Here is a 22,444-nt window from a genome sequence, read left to right on the forward strand (position 1 = left end):
TAAATTTGTTTTTGGCTGCGTTGGATCTTCGTTGCTGAGCGTGGGCTTTTCTCTAGTTGAGGCAAGCGGGGGCTACTCTTCGTTGCGGTTGGCGTGCTTCTCATTGCGGTGGCTTCTATCATTGCAGAGCATGGGCTCTAGGCCCACGGGCTTCAGTAGTTGTAGCATGAGGGCTCAGTAGTTGTGGCTCACAGGCTCTAGAGCATAGGCTCAGTAGTTGTGGCGCACAGACTTAGTTGCTCCGCGGCATGTGGGATCTTTCCAGACCAGTGTCCCCTGCATTGGCAGGCGGATTCTTAACCACTGCGCCACCAGGGAAGTCCTTGCCTTATTTAACATAAAAAGCATTTCTCATAGTTATTAGATACAAAGGATAAAACTTTTATATTAATGGGCTTGGTATGTAGCAGGATGTGTTAATTCCTTTCCCTTCTGGCACTCTCTTGCAATTACAAATCAAGTGCTGTTAGAAATATAATTCATCTGAACTCAGTAAGAGATACCCAACTGACTGAAATGTCTCCTTCACTGTCTTAAGTTTTCTCAATCATGTTTTTGGTCTACTTGTTCCATTATGCCGTCCTCTCTCCTTGAATAAAAATGTAAAAGCAAAACAGAAGTCAAATAATGCTGACTGCTTTCTTGATCATGGCAATGTGACATTCTCAGCCATTACCATATGTCCTTGTGTGTTAACCTTGTTGCTCTGTAAAATTTCAATTACTGCAGATATGTACGGGAATAAATGCTGCTTTTTGTATATAAGACAGTCTGGCTGGGAGGTTAAAAGGCAATGTCCTGGGAGTTCCCTGGTGGCCTAGTGGTTAGGATTCTGGGCTTTCACTGCCATGGCCCAGGCTCAATCCCTGGTCGGGGAACTGAGATCCTGCAAGCTGTGTGCCCCCCTTCTCTGCAAAAAGGCAATGTTCTATTTTAACTGAGTCTGAGAAAGGCAACATAGGCAACATATAAGATAAACTGCATGTTTTAAGACTGACTTTCAGACTGAATAATTCAACAGTTGATCAGAAATGACCCCTTTTTACATTTGTCTTAGAAGAAAAACAAATATGTTACTTGTTATTAAAGAGTGAAGAATATTAAGTAATCAGATAACTTACTATTAAAATGTAATTATATTTTAGAATTCTCTTTTGAATATTTAAATGCTTTTTTTTTCTTTTTGGCCACATGGCTTGTGGCTTATGGCTTATGGGATCCTAGTTCACTGACCAGGTATCGAACCTGTGCCCCCTGCAGTGGAAGCACAGAGTCCTAACCACTGGACCACTAGAGAATTCCCTTAAATGCTATTAAGTAAAACTTTCTAAGAAATTTGGTTATTGGCACATGAAATTATTACAAATTTACCAACGGTTACAGATATGAACATATTCATGTAAAGAAGCCAGGGAATTGATCATCTCAGAGTATATGAAAAAGAAATGAAAGCAAAGAAGGATAACTTCCCAAACAAATGAACCTAGTTAATTATTTATTTATTTTTGGCTGCGTTGGGTCTTCGTTGCTGCACACAGGCTTTCTCTAGTTGCGGTGAGCGGGGGCTACTCTTTGTTGCAGTGCACGGGCTTCTCATTGTGGTGGCTTCTCTTGTTGCACAGCACGGGCTCTAGGCACGCAGGCTTCAGTAGTTGTGGCACGAGGGCTCAGTAGTTGTGGCTCGCGGGCTCTAGAGCACAGGCTCAGTAGTTGTGGCACATGGGCTTAGTTGCTCCGTGGCATGTGGGATCTTCCCGGACCAGGGCTCGAACCCGTGTCCCCTGCATTGGCAGGTGGATCCTTAATCACTGCGCCACCAGGGAAGTCCCCAAATGAACCTCGTTAAAATCCTCAGGATTTTAGATGAGAAAATAGAGGGAAGGTTCTGTCTCCTGACTCCCCAAAAGCCCTACAGAGGATACCTGACTTCCTTCTGCATCCTAAAAAGGAACAGCTACTCCTCCAAAACTGAGGCTCCTATGTTTTCCATACCTAGGAAATAGCATTTATTTTAGTTTTAAAAAATTTTCAGGGTTGTGGGCGTATTCCAAACTTTCTTTTCTCTTTTAAATGAGAATCTCTGCCATAGAATGTTACTGTTACTGATGGGAGGTATCTTACTCCTCAAGGGTTTGGGCAGAAAAAGATGCAAATCACTGCTATAGAGACTCAGGTACAATAAAACATTGGTTCCTATGGTCTATTTATCACATGTAGAAGTCCAATTCTGATTTGTAAAAAATTCCAGAAATTAAGAATATTTGAAAAAAAGTATCATTTTATTTGTACACTTAAGTTGTACATAGAAACTTATAATACAGTTCTGTAAAACTGAAAGAATTGCCAGGGAAAAGGGAGGGTGTTACCTTTTATTAACTGATCATTAAGGAAGTTAGAGAAATAAAACAAAAACACAATAAAATGTTTAAAAAATTAAAGAACATTTTCCAGGTACAAATTTTATAAATACAAAACAAATTCACAAATTACTCTGAATGCTAAATAAATATCTAGTTAATAAACTCAGAGTCAATACCTCCAGCCAGCACTGGTACAGCACTTCAAGGAATAAAGCTGGATTCATTCATGTATAGTGTTGAAAGAATCTGCTCATTAAACAATTCTTAGATGTATACACTTTTTTCTAAACTGTGCTGTCATGGAAGATTTACCTGTGTAGATAAATCTCCCTTAATACCACACTTATAAAAAAAAGTCAACGACAAAATAAATCATGGGTGAAAAAGTATTTTTTGAGATACTGGGACACATGAATGATCTCAAAATGCACAAAAAACTCTGTAAACCAGTACTGTAGCCAATACATCCATCAAATTTATTAGATATTGAACAAAACTGTAGCAAAGGAAATCTTTCCTACATTCTCCTGAGTGCTTAATATTAAAGTTGAGAATATAGTGCAGGCCACACTTCAATGTGGTCAATCAGTTGTTATTGCTTTATACATATATGTCTGCTTTAGAAAATGATTTAATGTTCCATTTTCATGAACAATTTGTTTTCTTCAAATATATCCTTTAGAAAGACAGAATCAGATTCGTGACTTTTTTGCAGCTGGTGGCGTGCTAACTTGATCCACACTCCCAGGTGTGGCGTTGAGTCCAAGTTTTTGAGCCTGAATATGAAAAAATGCTTGCAGCCTAGTTCCAGCTTTTGCTTCACTTGTGTTACGAGGGTTGTACTCAAAGCAGTTCGAAAACATTAACTCAATATCATCGATAAACTCAGCTAGAATGAAAAAACCAAATGAGATTAGAATGAAAGAAAGTAAATTATAAATACAATCTTTGTATCATATCTGGAAATGTCATTAAGAAAACAGAAGTCCACATTTTTCTTCAGAAATTGAAGACTCTGAAACAAGGTGGTAGAACTGAAGCTTAAAATGTTTATAAATACTTTATAAAACTGTTTTATTGAAATTATACAATTATTTAATTAGATGTATTTTATATAACTAAAAAGAACATCTATTAAGATGAGATTCTATAAAATATCTTTAACTCATTCAATCCCCATCCATCTTTCATTTCCATATATGCATACATAAGCATTTTAGGGATTTCTTGGGATGCCATCTACACAATTTCGTTAATATACATCATTTAAATAAAAAGAAAAACAGCCTTTACCTCCTTAAAGGAAAATAATTATCAGAGAAAAACATAAATTACTCACATGCTAGTTTATATTCACATTTGTTCACTTTTTCACGAATTATATTTAAGGCAATGGGCTTTTTGATGATGTCATAATAGTCTGGGACCTGTAAAATAATTCAAATATTATCTCTCCTATAGAAAATTTATTGAAGATAAGTAGTCAAATACATGCAAGTTTTGCCCTTAAAAGCAACTGAATATTAACTTCTGAATACTATTATTCCATTAAAATTACATAATACATTTCAGTCATTGTAATATTGTAAAAGCTTATTGATACTATAAAAAATGTTAACAATGTATTGTGAAAAAACAGATTATGGGTTTGCTTGTGTGTTCTCTTCCTTTCTCTGTCTCTCTCTCTATATATAGATACATAAATGTATTTATAAAGAAATTTCTGTAATGACCATGACTGCATTTGTAATAAAGAATAAAATACATGTAACAAAAATTTTTTTTTTTTTTATTAAACTATTTCCCTTTTCTTCCCCTAATGTAATTGATGCATATATGATGAATCAGGAGTACTTGGTGCGGGTCACTGAGTTTGCTCACTAACAAGGTGACTTTGGTCAAGTCATTTATTCTTCACTTGAATTAATAAGTTTCACTTTTTAGAAAGAAATTCTTTTTTTTTTTTTTTATTAGTTTCTGCTTTATAACAAAGTGAATCTGTCATACATATACATCTGTTCCCACATCCCCTCCCTCATGCATCTCCCTCCCTCCCACCCTCCCCATCCCACCCCTCCAAGCGGTCACAAAGCGTAACAAAAATTAATTCAGCACAAAACTACTCAGGAAAAATAAGTTACAGTCCAACTGAGAGTTAATTTTTTTGTTGTTGTTAAATATTTATTTATTTATTTTTGGCAGCGTTGAGTCTTAGTTGAGGCATGTGGCATCTTTCGTTGCAGTGCGTGGGCTTCTCTCTAGTTGCCCCACGTGGGCTTAGTTGCCCCGTGGCATGTGGGATCTTAGTTCCCCGTCCAGGGATGGAACCTGTGTCCCCTGTGTTGGAAGGTGGATTCTTAACCACTGGACCACCAGGGAAGTCCCAGAGAGTTAATTTTCATAAGACGCTATTCAATGTTAATTAATCTTTCACATTCTGGTTCTAGAATTCTCAAAGTAGAATTTTGATGATGTCACTTTTTCATTCAGAAACCTTCACCTGATACTGACAAGTGAGGCCCTTTACAATCTAGTTGTGTCTGAGCCCCTCTAACACACCCTCTGCTCCATTCAAACCACCCACCATTCCCATATTCTCATTTCAAGGTCTTAACTTGTTGTCCCCTCTTCCTAAAATGTCCTCATTCCATTTCTCACTGTTGAAATTCCATCTTTCTTCAGTGACCAAATCAAATAGTTCTTCCATAAAAAAACTTTCTAATTCCTGCTATTCCTTCCCCCTGAAATGCTCAAATCAATTCCTTCTCTTCTCTACTCCTGAAAGACCATTAAACTTCTAGTATAACTAACACTGTCCTACCTCTGCTATGGCACATCATATTCTGCCATACCTATATATAAATAACAGCTCAAATCCCTTAGTTAGGTTAGGCTATCTCTGTTATCCAAGAGTACCCATCTTTTACATCAGTGTTTCTCAAAATGCTGTCCCTGGACCAGCACCATCAGCATCATTTGGGGACTTGTCAGTAATGCAAATGGCTGGACATCATCCCAGACCTAGTGAAACAGACTGGGGTGCGGCCCAGCCAGCTGTGTTTTAACAAGCCCTCCTTTGATTGTGGTGTACGCTAAAGTTTAAGAAACACTGTTTTACATAATAGAAATGCCAGTAATGGTACTCAGTTCAATCAACTCTATTCATATTCATTACACAGAATAAAAAGTGAGGTTATTTCAACACACTGTCATCATTTATAAGAATCAGTCACAGGGGCGTCCCTGGTGGTGCAGTGGTTAAGAATCCACCTGCCAATGCAGGGGACATGGGTTCAAGCCCTGGTCTGGGAAGATCCCACATGCCATGGAGCAACTAAGCCTGTGTGCCACAGCTACTGAGCCTGCGCTCTAGGGCTCGCGAGCCACAACCACTGAGCCCGTGTGCCACAACTACTGAAGCCAGCGTGCCTAGAGCCCATGCTCCGCAATGAGAGAAGTCACCGCAATGAGAAGCCCGTGCACCACAACAAAGAGTGGCCCCCGCTCGACGTAACTAGAGAGAGCCCACGTGCAGCAACGAAGACCCAACGCAGCCAAAGATAAATAAATAAATTAAAAAAAAAAAGAATCAGTCACAGGACTAGAAGGGACTGAGGAGATTATGCTAGCTCCATTTTTTTCAATATAGGAACAAATGTTCCAAGATTTGTTTTGTTTTTTAAGTAGACAGTGACTAAACAAGTATTTTGACTACCTTAAAGTTGCCATGCAGACTAAGTCAGATAATACACATGAATACATTTTATAAAGTCTAGTAGTATTACCTGGATTTTAGAAACGAGTTTCAAAAAAGGCCAGCTGTCATCATGCCGTACCAATTCCACAACAAGTTGTTCAAAAGCGGACAATTCATGAACTCCTCCCTGTCGACCTGAACTCCTTCGATTAAGTGTCACTGGAGATGATTCTGAATAAATAATTATGTTAACTTTAGGTGATGACAAAACAAAATATTTGGTCACCATAAGCTAATCAGGACATATAAATACAAACTAAATTCAAACAGAAAATCGACACTCTACACACTGAGATGTTAAACTGACTTACATTCTGAGAGATAGGTAAATCTGGACCAAGTATTCGTTATTTCCTTTCGACCTTAAAAATTTCCAATTGAAATAAACACTCAGTGGGAACAGATTGTAAAAAGAGTGTAATACAAAAGGAAATTCTAGAACACAAAGTTTGTGGGATGTTACTCCATTTTATTAAAAATATGTTTTTAACTACAGTAAAATGAAATCCTCTGGTATTTCCTGAAATATAACCTTATGAAAATAACCTCTTTAGATTTAGAAACTTGGCCTCTTTATAAATTACCTTGCATAATAGAAAATATTTCTCAATGATGAAATAAAAGATTCTTCTTATAAATCTAATTTTATATGGAGAATTTTCTTAAAGCAAAATGCTTTCTCATAAAATGTAACGTATATAATGAGATCTAAGGTGAATGAATTAGTAGAAAAGAGTAGTATAGTTCATATATAGATCTAGGTGTTTAAATTCTCTGCTTAAATGTTAATCCACACATTTATTTGTCCTTTATTTGTCCTTAGAACCAGGTTAGTAAGTTCACAAATCAATTAAAAACGACGACATTTTTTTCAGCAGTTTTTTTTTTTTCTTTCTTAAAACAAAAATGCTTCACGTGTACTATTTTCCAAAAAGCTTGGGGTTCAGGATTGGAGAAGAGCAAAACACATAAGGGGATAGGAAAAGCTAAATTAGATCTTGGTGCAAAGCTACCTGATACTACCCCCACCCCGCTGCCAAACCTGACGACCTGGCAACTGCATCATGTTCCATTCTTCCACCAGTGAATTCCTTAATCCTGTCATGGGTTTGAATAATGCAATACAAACTATCTAAAATTCTTCAAAGAACAGTAGTAGCATTTTTTATGTTTAACTTCATTTTTTGAAATATCGAAGTTTTACTACTACTGACATTAAAGAAAAAAGAGGATAGGATTAGAGATAAATGGGTAAAGAGATTATTACATGGATAAATATTACCAACAACTTATATAATATAAATATATATAATATATAAACAATTTATATAATATATATATAAATATTAAAACAATTATCAGAATCAAAAAGACAGCTGGTGATCACTCCCTAACAATATTACTGTTCCCAACTCTCCCTGCCCCGAAATTCAGTATGTCAGGTGGGAACCTTATCAAATTACCTAACGTAGCTTGTCTAGGTGATGATGAGTACATGTGTTTTGAAGGAAGCAAAGGTGGAAGAGAATGAAACGTATTATAATGTGGTATACTGAGGCTGTTCAAGTATTGGCCAAATCTCTCCATTAAACACAGAACACTGTTTGCAAATTTCTTACAACTACCCTACTACACTAGTAGAAATACTCGTACTGTAGTTTACCTTTATTCCAAATACCTGCCCCTTCCTTGAACATTATGCTTCAGGTCAGGTTGCTCCCTAATAACCCTGTATAGTGGACAGCCTTTCAAAAATGATACAAAGTATCTCAACATTCAATCTTTCCAAATTACTCAATTTTCTTAGGTAAGAATAGCTTAAATTAGACTTCTTCATACCTGTAGATTGTCTTTTCCTGCCTCTTCTCTTGGATTCACTATCTTGGAGAGAAAGTTTTGAAGCAACACTTAGAGATCTTGACTGCTCACTTGACTTTGTGGCAATGACTCTGAAGTTAGGGAAGCTGGGACTATTTTCTGGTGTATTATTAGCACTTTTCCTGCCTCTGCGTTTTCTACGAGGACTAAGTAGTTCCACGAATACATCTCCTTGCAGTGGGCCATGACTCTGGCGAGTAGAACGACTGGCAATTCTTAAAGATTTAGTTTCTGTAGGAGGAGCAGATTTTATTTTTCTTAGGCTTCTACCAGTAGCTTTAGAAGAAACAGTTGTTTTCGGTGTATTCTGCTGACTCCTTGAAGTATATCTTCCAGGATCTTGTCGTTGGCCACGACTTGAGAAAGAAGAGCTAAGTCTCCCTCTTGTTTTAATTGGTAATCTAACTTGTGGTCTTCCTCGTTTTGGTGGGCTATAAATAGTGTTAGAAAACAATTATTGTACAGAGCAATGATGAACATATGATTACTTCTATCCCCCTTGTTCTACTATCCAGCCAATGAGTTCTACATACATAACTTTTGTGTTACTGAGACTTATCCTGTACTTAGTTCTTTAAACTTAGAATCAACAAACTCTTCATGGAAATCTAAAATGTGCTTTCATATATTTCCTTGTAATGCAAAGACAATGTTTAAAAATTTCTTGGTAACTCCAGGATATCATCATGAAAATCAAATCCTAGGTTGTGATAAACTGTAATAAAATCCTCAGGAGAACCGAATAAATGGACTTAATCACGTTGAAAAACTTAAAATGCAAATCTTTTGTCTCCTTATGCTACAGGAGACTGTCACTTTTCATTACTATTGATACTGAGGTAACCTACAGTTTTGGCCAATGGATCCCACAAAAGTAGGCCTTAAACCTACTGTTCCTCAACACTAAGCCAGGAATCTCTTTGCTATCTTTTGATTCTTACTGTAAGATATAAAACTAGATTCAACCCTTTAATTGCCTTTAAGTTGTAGACAAGGATGATACAACCCCATTAAGCCTCCTTATATCCATCTCCCCCCATACCTGAACTTCCAGTTTACTTAAAATATTTCCAAAAATTCTCCAAGTTCTTTATCATCTTTATGCTTAACACAATACTGCCATTACAAGCTACAGGGAAAATGGCTCCTGCTAGTTGGAGCTATTGAACAACTTGTTTAAAGTAGAGGGGGTGGCTCTCTCTACTCATCCTCCTCAGTCTTTGGCCTTTTTGTACTGTGTTGGTTCTAGGTTGCCCTTGCTTCCCATTCATTTTCTTGATTCCACAAGAATGGAGTTCAAATGTTAAAAACAAGGGGAGGTCTTAGGGACAAATACAGGGAGACTGCCCCAGTGCTGCCATGGCAGGAATAACCAAAGCCATTCATTAGGCCTGGCTGACACAGCTTGCTAAGCTGCAGAATACTTGGCTATACAGTAGTATAGAAGTTGTTTCTAGGTGCTGATGCAGTAGGAGTATACAAATACAATGTGCTTCCTGGCATTTCTCTCTCTCTCTCTCTGTAGACTGCCAAGATCACCAATATTTGGGTATAACTCCTTGAGAAAAGCAAAAGAGGCATCAGGAGCTGCATTCATCTCTATCTCATGAATATCCTCTGGACTGCTTATTTGCTGCTTTCAGCAAAAAATTAAGTAATATCAACCTCAGTGTGGCTCTGAATTGACATCCTAACCAAACTTAAACTTACACTTGATTTTATGATCTGGCTAAGTTCACAAAGCGACTATACTCCCTTGGGAATAATTTCATATGTTTATAAAACATAAAAAGCAAGGGGAACTTTATGACACTATATTGCACACTAGTTTTTTGTTTTTAAATTATGGGCCCCAACCATTCCATTTGCATTTGAAAAGTCAAAAGACTGTCTAGTTAAAGACTCGAACTCTCATTTTATTGCATGGTAAGACTTACCTGACGTCTTCCTCTTCTTGAGAATCATCTTCATCTTGTTCTACCTCATACTCTTCCTCCTCACTTGGACCCTCTTCATCATCATCATCAACTTCATCCTCACCTTCCATACTACCTTCCATCTCGTAATCACTTTCCAAGGATGGTCTCTGTCTAGAGGAGAGTCTTCTAGAACGTTGCTTTGGCCGACACTCTGGACAAAACCAATCTCCTTCAGGCACAGTCTAATAAATCACATAAATGATCATTAATCATCTGTCACTCAAAATCTCAGTGTCTCAATTCTAATCTGAGCAGAAGAAGAAAAAAATACCTTGAGCTTTGGTCGAACACAGTACGTATGATGACCCCGATCACAGCCATCACAAAGTACCATGTTTTCAGCATCACCCTTCTTTCGGCATATCTTGCAACGGGCATTCAGTATAGACTTAGACCATATTACACTACGATCCAAGGTGGAGAGATGAAGAAAGACTTGGGATAGACTCGCAGAAGAAAGGAGAGACTCTCTCCAACGGTCCAGGACTGTTTTATAAGAACGCCCACTGTCACTGGCATCTTAAACGAAAAGGGAAAGTGATTAAACTTCCTAAGCAAACCCTAGATATCTCCTAGAACTATTTTCTTGGTAGTGTAAATAGGTTGGAATTCACAGTTCTTCTCTGCTAATACTTCACAAAAAGACCACATTGATATTAAAAACAAAAACCTCGTGCTAAAGAAAATTTGCTGAGCCAGATCTTATTTATGACATAAGGAATTACTTAAATCCATAAACTAAATGCTGGGGGATTTCAAAAGTTAAAAGAGAAAAATAACTTAGGCAATGTGTTCTCAATCTAGTAATCCAGTTCTTTGTATCAAATCTTGACATAATTTAGAAAGCTCGCTATATATGATTACAAGTCAGCTACTATTCATTTCAATCAAGAATGTTACTGCCTCATTTCAGATAAAAGATGGACTGCTCTCTAAGTATAAATCATATTTAAGGTTTCTTTTGGGGATAATGAAAATGTTCTGAAATTAGATAGTGGTGGATGGCTGTACAACTGTGAATATACTAAAAACCACTGAACTGTATAATTTACTTTTATTTTTATTTTTTTTTATTATTTGTTTCTGCTTTATAACAAAGTGAATCAGTCATACATATACATCTGTTCCCACATCCCTTCCCTCTTGCGTCTCCCTCCCTCCCACCCTCCCGATCCCACCCCTCCAGGCAGTCACCAAGCACCGAGCTGATCTCCCTGTGCTATGCGGCCACTTCCCACTATCTATCTACCTTACGTTTGGTACTGTATATATGTCCATGCCTCTCTCTCGCTTTGTCACAGCTTACCCTTCCCCCTCCCCATATCCTCAAGTCCATTCTCAAGTAGGTCTGTGTCTTTATTCCTGTTTTACCCCTAGGTTCTTCATGACATTTGAACTGTATAATTTAAAAGGGTGAATTTTATATATGCGAAATATATCTCAATATAACTTATTAAAAATATCAATTATGTTTAAATGCCAACTATATTGTCTTCTATACCTAAGAAAATATTATTATTATTATTATTTTGCGGTACACGGGCCTCTCACTGTTGTGGCCTCTCCCGTTGCGGAGCACGGGCTCCGGACGCGCAGGCTCAGCGGCCATGGCTCACAGGCCCAGCAGCTCCGCGGCATGTGGGATCTTCCCGGACCGGGGCATGAACCCGTGTCCCCTGCATCAGCAGGTGGACTCTCAACCACTGCGCCACCAGGGAAGCCCAGAAAATATTATTTTTAAAATAAGGTAAATTAAAAAAATGTTAATACCCCCTTAAAAAGAACTTTCAGCACCAATTTTTATACAGAAACATTTGAACCTATTAAGAGTCATTTAGGAGATGTTCAAGATGGCGGAAGAGCAAGACGTGGAGATCACCTTCCTCCCCACAAATACATCAGAAATACATCTACATGTGGAACAACTCCTACAGAACACCTACTGAACGCTGGCAGAAGACCTCAGACCTCCCAAAAGGCAAGAAACTCCCCACATACCTGGGTAGGGCAAAAGAAAAAAGAAAAAACAGAAACAAAAGAATAGGGACAGGACCTGCACCAGTGGGAGGGAGCTGTGAAGGAGGAAAGGTTTCCACACACTAGGAAGCCCCTAAGCGGGCAGAGACCGCGGGTGGCAGAAGGGGGAGCTTTGGAGCCTCGGAGGAGAGCGCAGCCACAGGGGTGCGGAGGGCAAAGCGGAGAGATTCCCGCACAAAGGATCGGTGCCGACCAGCACTCACCAGCCAGAGAGGCTTGTCTGCTCACCCGCCAGGGCGGGCGGGGGCTGAGAGCTGAGGCTTGGGCTTCGATCGGATCCCAGGGAGAGGACTGGGGTTGGCTGCGTGAACACAGCCTGAAGGGGGCTAGTGAGCCACAGCTAGCCGGGATGGAGTCTGGGAAAAAGTCTGGAGCTGCCAGAGAGACAAGAGACCATTGTTTTGGAGTGCTGAGGAGAGGGGAATCAGAGCACCGCCTAAACGAGCTCCAGAGACAGGCGCAAGCCGCGGCTATCAGCGCGGACCCGAGAGACGGGCATGAGACACTAAGGCAGCTGCTGTAGCCACCAAGAAGCCTGTGTGCGAGCACAGGTCACTATCCACACCTCCCCTCCCGGGAGCCCATGCAGCCCACCAGTGCCAGGGTCCCGTGACCCACGGACAACTTCCCCGGGAAAACGCAGGCTGTTGCAACGTCACGCCGGCCTCTGCCGCCACAGGCTCGCCCCGCATTCTATACCCCTCCCTCCCCCTGGCCTGAGTGAGCCAGAGCCCCCCGAATCAGCTGCTACTTTAACCCCGTCCTGTCTGAGTGAAGAACAGATGTCCTCAGGCGACCTACACGCAGAGGCGGGGCCCAATCCAAAGCTGAATCCCGGGAGCTGTGCGAACAAAGAAGAGAAAGGGAAATCTCTCCCAGTAGCCTCAGGAGCAGCGGATTAAATCTCCACAGTCAACTTTATGTACCCTGCATCTGTGGAATACCTGAATACACAACGAATCATCCCAAATTGAAGAGGTGGACTTTAGGAGCTACGATATATATATATTTTTCCTTTTCTTTTTCTCTTTTTGTGAGTGTGTATGTGTATGCTTCTATGCTTCGTTGTGTGATTTTGTCTGTACAGCTTTGCTTTTACCATTTTTCCTAGGGCTCTGTCTGTCCGTGTTTTTTTTTTTTCTTAGTATAGTTTTTAGCACTGTTATCTTGGTGGATTTGTTTTTTGGTTTGGTTGCTCTCTCTTTTCTTAATTACTTTTTATTTTTTTTTCATTTTTAATAATTATTTTTCATTTTAATAACTTTATTTTATTTTATTTTTACTTTTTTCTTCCTTTCTTTCTTTCCTTCTTTCTTTCTTTCTTTCTTCCTTCCTTCCTTCCTCCCTCCCTCTCTCTCTCTCTCTTTCTTTCTTTCTTTCTTTTTCCCTTTTCTTCTGAGTCTTGTGGCTGACAGGCTCTTGGTGCTCCGGCCAGGAGTCAGGCCTGTGTCTCTGAGGTGGGAGAACCAACTTCAGGACATTGGTCCACAAGAGACCTCCCAGCTCCACGTAATATCAAACGGCAAAAATATCCCAGAGATCTCCATCTCAATGCTAAGATGCAGCTTCACTCAACAACCAGCAAGCTACAGTGCTGGACACCCTATGCCAAACAACTAGCAAGACAGGAACACAACCCCACCCATTAGCACAGAGGCTGCCTAAAATCATAATAAGGTCACAGACACCCCAAACACACCACTGGACATGGTCCTGCCCACCAGAAAGACAAGATCCAGCCTCATTCACCAGAACACAGGCACTAGTCCCCTCCACCAGGAAGCCTACACAACCCACTGAACCAACCTTAGCTACTGGGGACACACCAACAACAACAGGAACTACGAACCTGCAGCCTGTGAAAAGGAGACCCCAAACACAGTAAGTTAAGCAAAATGAGAAGACAGAGAAACACATAGCAGATGAAGAAGCAAGGTAAAAACTCACCAGACCAAACAAATGAAGAGGAAATAGGCAGTCTACCTGAAAAAAAAATTTAGAGTAATGATAGTAAAGATGATCCAAAATCCTGGAAATAGAATGGAGAAAATACAACGTTTAACAAGGACCTAGAAGAATTAAAGAGCAAACAAACAATGATGAACAATGCAATAAATGAAATTTAAAATTCTGTAGAAGGAATCAATAGCAGAATAACTGAGGCAGAAGAATGGATAAGTGACCTGGAAGATAAAATAGTGGAAATAACTAGTGCAGAGCAGAATAAAGAAAAAAGAACGAAAAGAATTGAGGACAGTCTCAGAGACCTCTGGGACAACATTAAACACACCAACATTCGAATTATAGGGGTCCCAGAAGAAGAAGAGAAATAAAAAGGGACTGAGAAAATATTTGAAGAGATTATAACTTGAAAACTTCCCTAATATGGGAAAGGAAAGAGTCAATCAAGTCCAGGAAGCACAGAGAGTCCCATACAGGATAAAACCAAGGAGAAACACACCAAAGATACATATTAATCAAACTATCAAAAATTAAATACAAAGAAAAAACATTAAAAGCAGCAAGGGAAAAACAACAAATAACATACAAGGGAATCCCCATAAGGTTAAGAGCTGATCTTTCAGCAGAAACTCTGCAAGCCAGAAGGGAGTGGCAGGGCATATTTAAAGTGATGAAAGGGAACAACCTACAACCAAGATTACTCTACCCAGTAAGGATCTCATTCAGATTCGACAGAGAAATTAAAACCTTTACAGACAAGCAAAAGCTAAGAGAATTCAGCACCACCAAACCAGCTTTACAACAAATGCTAAAGGAACTTCTCTAGGCAGGAAACACAGGAAAGGAAAAGACCTACAATAACAAACCCAAAACAATTAATAAAATGGTAATAGGCACATACATATCGATAATTACTTTAAATGTAAATGGATTAAATGCTCCAACCAAAAGACACAGACTGGCTGAATGGGTACAAAAACAAGACCCACATATATGTTGTCTACAAGAGACCCACTTCAGACCTAGGGACACATACAGACTGCAAGTGAGGGGATGGAAAAAGATATTCCATGCAAGTGGAAATCAAAAGAAAGCTGGAGTAGCAATTCTCATATCAGACAAAACAAACTTTAAAATAAAGACTATTACAAGAGACAAAGAAGGACACTACATAATGATCAAGGGATCAATCCAAGAAGGAGATATAACAATTGTAAATATTTATGAACCCAACATAGGAGCACCTCAATACATAAGGCAAATGCTAACAGCCATAAAAAGGGGATATCAACAGTAACACAATCATACTGGGGGACTTTAACACCCCACTTTGACCAATGGACAGATCATCCAAAATGAAAATAAATAAGGAAACACAAGCTTTAAATGACACATTAAACAAGATGGACTTAATTGATATTTATAGGACATTCCAGCCAAAAACAACAGAATACACTTTCTTTTCAAGTGCTCATGGAACATTCTCCAGGATAAATCACATCTTGGGTCACAAATCCCGCCTTGGTAAATTTAAGAAAATTGAAACTGTTATCAAGTATGTTTTCTGACCACAACTCTATAAGACTAGATATCAATTACAGGAAAATATCTGTAAAAAATACAAACACATGGAGGTGAAACAATACACTATTAAATAACCAAGATATCACTGAAGAAATCAAAGAGGAAATCAAAAAATACCTAGAAACAAATGACAATGAAAACCCGACGACCCCAAACCTATGGGATTCAGCAAAAGCAGTTCTAAGAGGGAAGTTTACAGCAATACAAGCCTACCTCAAGAAACAAGAAACATATCAAATAAACAACCTAACCTTACACCTAAAGCAATTAGAGAAAGAAGAAGAAAAAAACCCCAGTTAGCAGAAGGAAAGAAATCATAAAGATAAGAAATAAATGAAAAAAAAATGAAGGAAATGAGAGCGAAGATCAATAAAACTAAAAGCTGGGTCTTTGATAAGATAAACAAAATTGATAAAACACTAGCCAGACTCATCAAGAAAAAAAGGGGAAAGACTCAAATAAATAGAATTAGAAATGAAAAAGGAGAAGTAACAACTGATACTTTAGAAATACAAAGGATCATGAGGGATTACTACAAGCAACTATATGCCAATAAAATGGACAACCTGGAAGAAATGCACAAATTCTTAGAAAAACACAACCTTCTGAGACTGAACCAGGAAGAAATAAAAACATAAACAGACCAGGGCTTCCCTGGTGGCACAGTGGTTGAGAGTCTGCCTGCCGATGCAGGGGACGTGGGTTCATGCCCTGGTCCAGGAAGATCCCACATGCTGCGGAGTGGCTGGGCCCATGAGCCATGGCTGCTGAGCCTGTGCATCCGGAGCCTGTGCTCCACAGCGGGAGAGGCCACAACAGTGAGAGGCCTGCGTACCGCTTCACAGGTGAATTCTATCAAACCTTTAGAGAAGAGCTAACACCTATCCTTCTCAAACTCTTCCAAAATATAGCAGAGGGAGGAACCCTCCCAAAGTCATTCTACAAGACCACCATCACCCTGATACCAAAATCAGACAAAGATGTCACCAAGAAAGAAAACTACAGGCCAATATCACTGATGAACACAGATGCAAAAATCCTCAACAAAATACTAGCAAACAGAATCCAACAGCACATTAAAAGGATCATACACCATGATCAAGTGGGGTTTATCCCAGGAATGCAAGGATTCTTCAATATATGCAAAACAATCAATGTGATATACCATATTAACAAATTGAAGGAGAAAAGCCATATGATCATCTCAATAGATGCAGAAAAAGCTTTTGACAAAATTCACCACCCATTTATGATAAAAACCCTCGAGAAAGTAGGCATAGAGGGAAGTTACCTCAACATAATAAAGGCCATATATGACAAACCCACAGCCAACATTGTTCTCAATGGTGAAAAACCGAAACCATTTCCACTAAGATCAGGAACAAGACACGGTTGCCCACTCTCACCACTATTATTCAACACAGTTTTGGAAGTATTAGCCACAGCAGTCAGAGAAGAAAAATAAATAAAAGGAATCCAAATCGGAAAAGGAGAAGTAAAATGGTCACTGTTTGCAGATGACATGATACTGTACATAGAGAATCCTAAAGATGCTACCAGAAAACTACTAGAGCTAATCAATGCAGTTGGTAAAGTAGAAGGATACAAAATTAATACACAGAAATCCCTTGCATTCCTATACACTAATGATGAAAAATCTGAAAGAGAAATTAAGGAAACTCTCCCATTTACCATTGTAACAAAAAGAATAAAAAACCTAGGAATAAACCTACCTAAGGAGGAGAAAGACTTGTACTCAGGAAACTATAAGACACTGATAAAAGAAATTAAAGATGATACAAACAGATGGAGAGATATACCATGTTCTTGGATTGGAAGAATCAACATTGTGAAAATGACTACACTACCCAAAGCAATCTACAGATTCAATGCAGTCCCTATCAAACTACCAGTGGCATTTGTCACAGAACTAGAACAAAAAATTTCACAATTTGTATGGAAACACAGAAGATCCTGAATAGCCAAAGCAATCTTGAGAAAGAAAAACGGAGCTGGAGGACAGGCTCTCGGACTTCAGACTATACTACAAAGCTACAGTAATCAAGACAGTATGGTACTGGCACAAAACCAGAAATATAGATCAATGGAACAGGATAGAAAGCCCAGAGATAAACCCACGCAGATATGGTCACCTTATTTTTGATAAAGGAAGCAAGAATATACAATGGAGAAAAGACAGCCTCTTCAATAAGTGGTGTTGGGAAAACTGGACAGGTACATGTAAAACAATGAAATTAGAACACTCCCTAACACCATACACAAACGTAAACTCAAAATGGATTAAAGACCAAAATGTAAGGCCAGCCACTATAAAACTCTTTGAGGAAAACATAGGCAGAACACTCTATGACATAAATCACAGCAAGATCCTTTCTGACCCACCTTCTAGAGAAATGGAAATAAAAACAAAAATAAACAAATGGGACCTAATGAAACTTAAAAGCTTTTGCATAGCAAAGGAAACCATAAACAAGATGAAAAGACAACCCTCAGAATGGGAGAAAATATTTGCAAATGAAGCAACTGACAAAGGATTAATCTCCAAAATATACAAGCAGCTCATGTAGCTCAATATCAAAAAAACAAACAACCCAATCCAAAAATGGGCAGAAGACCTAAATAGACATTTCTCCAAAGAAGATATACAGACTGCCAACAAACACATGAAAGGATGCTCAACATTACTAATCATTAGAGAAATACAAATCAAAACTACAATGAGGTATCACCTCACACCAGTCAGAATGGCCATCATCAAAAAATCTACAAACAATAAATGCTGGAGAGGGTGTGGAGAAAAGGGAACCCTCTTGCACTGTTGGTGGGAACGTAAATTGATACAGCCACTATGGAGAACAGTATGGAGGTTCCTTAAAAAACTAAAAATAGAACTACCATATTACCCAGTAATCCCACTACTGGGCATATACCCTGAGAAAACCATAATTCAAAAAGAGTCAGGTACCATAATGCTCATTGCAGTTGTATTTACAATAGCCAGGACATGGAAGCAACCTAAGTGTCCACTGACAGATGAATGGATAAGGACAATGTGGCACATACAGGCAAGGAATAATTACTCAGCCATAAAAAGAAATGATATTGAGTTTTTTGTAGTGAGGTGGATGGACCTAGAGTCTGTCATACAGAGTGAAGTAAGTCAAAAAGAGAAAAACAAACACCGTATGCTAACACATATATATGGAATCTAAAAAAGAAAAAAAGAAGGTTATGAATAACCTAGGGGCAAGACAGGAATAAAGACGCAGACATAGAGAATGGACTTGAGGACATGGGGAGGGGGAAGGGTAAGCTGGGACGAAGTGAGAGAGTGGCATGGACATATACACACTACCAAATGTAAAATAGTTAGCTAGCGGGAAGCAGCCGCATAGCACAGGGAGATCAGCTCGGTGCTTTGTGACCACCGAGAGGGGTGGGATAGGGAGGGTGGAAGGGAGACAGAAGAGGGAGGAGATATGGGAATACATGTATATGTATAGCTGATTCACTTTGCTATAAAGCAGAAACTAACAAACCACTGTAAAGCAATTATACTCCAATAATGATGTTAACAAAAATAAAATAAAAACCACCACCAAAAAAAAAAAGTCATTTAATTGGATGCCATTAATCTCGCCTGCCTATCATTGTACACTGGCTTGTGATATCCACCTTCGATCGATCTTCAATACTGCAACTACCTTAGTTTTCCTAAGACATTACACTTAATTATAAAGGTCCTATCACATCTTGTCAAAATTCTGCAAGATATATGACTCCACACACAGTTTGGTCCTATCACACCATATTTTCTACTATTATCCTCAGATAAAACCTCATGTGCCATGTCATAATAATTAAGAGAATGTAGGCTATGGAGTCAGTCTGTCTTGAGGTTGAGTACTAGCTTCCCTAAGTGAGCCTGGGCAAGTTGCTTAACTCCTCTGTGCCTCAGGTGCCTCAGCAGTAGTATGTGGCTAGTTTATGCCTCTGAGGGCTGTTGGGAAGATTAAATGAGATAATACATATAAGACATGTAAACTGTCTGTCATGGAGTAAATGCTATTGTTGTTATCATTATTCCTCCATCATACTGTTCCTCCAATATGCAGTACTTTAGAAGATATGAAACAAGTCTATTCTATGGTCCCTGACTTTAAGAAAATTTTAATATAGCTGGGAGGGTGAAGATATACAGTGAGTTGAAGTCATAAAGCAACAGACCTGCTAAACACTAGTGGATCTCGAACTTCTGTCTAACTGTTGGGCAGGGAGGGAGAGACAGAACATGAGACCCAGGGCCCACTCAATGTGGTGAGTCCTCTCTTAAAAGTTAGGACCCCCAAAGGCTACACCTGAAAGCATCAGGGTGGACACACCTGCCACAAAGAAAGAGGTAGCAAGTAAATATGCTCATCTGGACCTTGGTGTTGGGTGGAAAGGGGAAATAAGTCTACTACTATGTAACTACAAGCAAAGCCTTGAACAGGTTTAAAACCTGAAAAAACACAAACCAAGATTTTAAAGTGGTCCAGGATTCATAGTGACCTCAGGTAAATGGCAGAAACAAGGGCAAATCTTTGCAAATGGTCTCTGAAGAAATTCCCATAGATTAAGTTCTGAGGAATGAGAGTTAATAGTCAAAACCCACAAGGCACATGTGGAAACATTTTAAGCAAGAGCCTGCAGAATCTGACCCATAAAGACAAGAGACACAGAATTAGACACAATACAAAATAACTATGTTTGGGACGTCCCTGGTGGTCCAGTGGTAAACAATCCGCCTTCCAATGTAGGGGACTCGGGTATGATCCCTGGTCGCGGAACTAAGATCCCACATGCAACTAAGCCCATGCGCCTCAACAAGAGAGAATTCGCACGCCACAATGAGAAGGAAGCCTGAGTGACACAATGAAAGATCCTACACGCCTCAACAAAGATCCTGCGTGCCACGGCTAAGACCTGACGCAGCCAAAACAAACAAACAAACAAACAAAAAAACCCCAAAACTTGTAAAGAAAAACAACTATGTTTAATATATCTTAAGAAATAAACATTTGAAAGTATGAGTAAATGACCAAGATGTTTGAAAAAGCATCTGGACCTCTAAAGATAATTGAGATTTATAACTCAACGAGAGAGGGAAAAAAAGTGGATGGGTCAAATGACTCTTTAGACAAAGCTAAAGAGAAATATCAGCAAAAAGGGATATAAATGCAATAATACAGTCCACTTGATTTATTTCCACCTTCTCGTTTTGAGCTTTCTATTTATCTTGATTTTCTAATATAAGTCTTCATGAAAAGCTCTGGCCTGAGTGGGACCTCCAAGGAAGAAGGCAACAAGAATTGCTAGTTCAAAGATCTTGAAGAAATCTTTCTGTATAAATCAGAGAGCATTCTTATTGGTAATGGCAAGAAATAAGGTTGCAGAGGCCAATGTGGAACAATGGAAAAAAAATTATGAAGAACTTTTGGAACCTAGAAAGTCAGTTTGAATGGTTCTTAACTCAAAGGCTGGTGAAACACTATGGGTTTTGATCAAAGAGGTGCTTTAAGAAAATTAAACCAGTGGTAGTTCAAGGACCAATTTTTATCCCACCTACTCCTATCCATTTTAAATATTCTAAATATAAGGTACAAATGGATGTTCATATTTTTCTATTTTCATATAAGTACTTAAATAAGGATAAAAAACAGTATATAAAATTGATTCCATTTTTCTGTTAATTGTTTTTTCATCTTAAACCTTGCTTCTCCAGATTATACAGCTCTCAAGGGAAGAAATGTCTTGTTTTATTTTCCATTATGCTAGCACAGATAAATTCCTCAAGATATTGCTAATTAAAAGTATTTTACTAGGGACTTCCCTGGTGACACAGTGGTTCAGAATCTGCCTGCCAATGCAGGGGACACTGGTTTGATCCCTGGTCTGGGAAGATCCCACATGCCGCGGAGCAACTAAGCCCTGTGCCACAACTACTGAGCCTGTGCTCTAGAGCCTGTGAGGCACAACTACTGAAGCCCACGCACCTAGAGCACGTGCTCCACAACAAGAGAAGCTACTGCAATGAGAAGCCTGCGCACTGCAACGAAGAGTAGCCCACGCTCGCCGCAACTAGAGAAAGCCTGCGTGTGGCAATGAAGACCCAATGCAGCCATAAATAAATAAATAAAATTTAAAAAGTATTTTACTAATATAAAATAATGGTAGATTCATATAACCAAATATCACACTGGGAGATTTTATACTGTTAACTGCCACTATACATTAATCCATGTCACCATGCCATGTAAGCTTCTCTAGGAGATAAAACAATAACATCTCCTACTCCTTAATTCTCCCTATGCTAGTAAAGGAAAAAAAAATGCTGTGAATAAATACTATATGTAGAATAAGTAAATATACATTCCATAGCTGTTAATTCTTTTAACTAATAACTATGTATACTAAGGATCAATTATGTCAATTTTTTATATACCAGCTTAAAAGAGTTTGATTAGCTGAGGTATGAAATGTAGAAAGAAAAATGTTAGGAAGATGATATTACCCCCAATGCCATTCTCTTCTAAAAAACCAAATCCAAGGTTTCTCCTTCAAAAGCTAAATATGTAAACCAGTATTCAGCAGTAAAGAAAGTAAAATCATAGTTCTTTAAAAATACAGAATTCTTTAAAAAGTTAAAAATTTACCATCTGTCACACTAGATTGATCTTCCTCTCTTTCTTGTCTTTTTTTTCCTATCTCCCTTTTGATCTTTATTAATTTCTGTGTTACCTAATTTCAAATTGATAAAGTTAGTTTGACAATTTTTTTCCCTATAGCTTAAGGGTTTAACCATATGGATGACTTTATAAATGATT

The 22,444-nt window shown here is 38.7% G+C and overlaps 1 protein-coding gene across 1 annotated transcript in view; it reads right to left on the bottom strand.

Annotated features, from left to right (window-relative positions):
- Window positions 1-3,026: 3,026 nt before the first annotated feature.
- BAZ1A (bromodomain adjacent to zinc finger domain 1A) overlaps window positions 3,027-22,444 on the bottom strand; it is a 95,689-nt gene continuing 76,271 nt past the window's right edge. Inside the window, exons 20-25 of the mRNA XM_079701198.1 lie at window positions 10,246-10,493; window positions 9,933-10,156; window positions 7,957-8,426; window positions 6,146-6,288; window positions 3,700-3,787; window positions 3,027-3,249 (exon numbers count right to left, since the gene is read on the bottom strand). Coding sequence (XP_079557324.1) covers window positions 3,053-3,249; window positions 3,700-3,787; window positions 6,146-6,288; window positions 7,957-8,426; window positions 9,933-10,156; window positions 10,246-10,493 — 1,370 coding nt within the window. The 3' untranslated portion in view covers window positions 3,027-3,052. The remainder of the gene's footprint in view (window positions 3,250-3,699; window positions 3,788-6,145; window positions 6,289-7,956; window positions 8,427-9,932; window positions 10,157-10,245; window positions 10,494-22,444) is intronic.

This window comes from Hyperoodon ampullatus (assembly GCF_949752795.1).
Source record: "Hyperoodon ampullatus genome assembly, chromosome: 3".
NCBI classification, from domain to species: Eukaryota; Metazoa; Chordata; class Mammalia; order Artiodactyla; family Ziphiidae; genus Hyperoodon; species Hyperoodon ampullatus.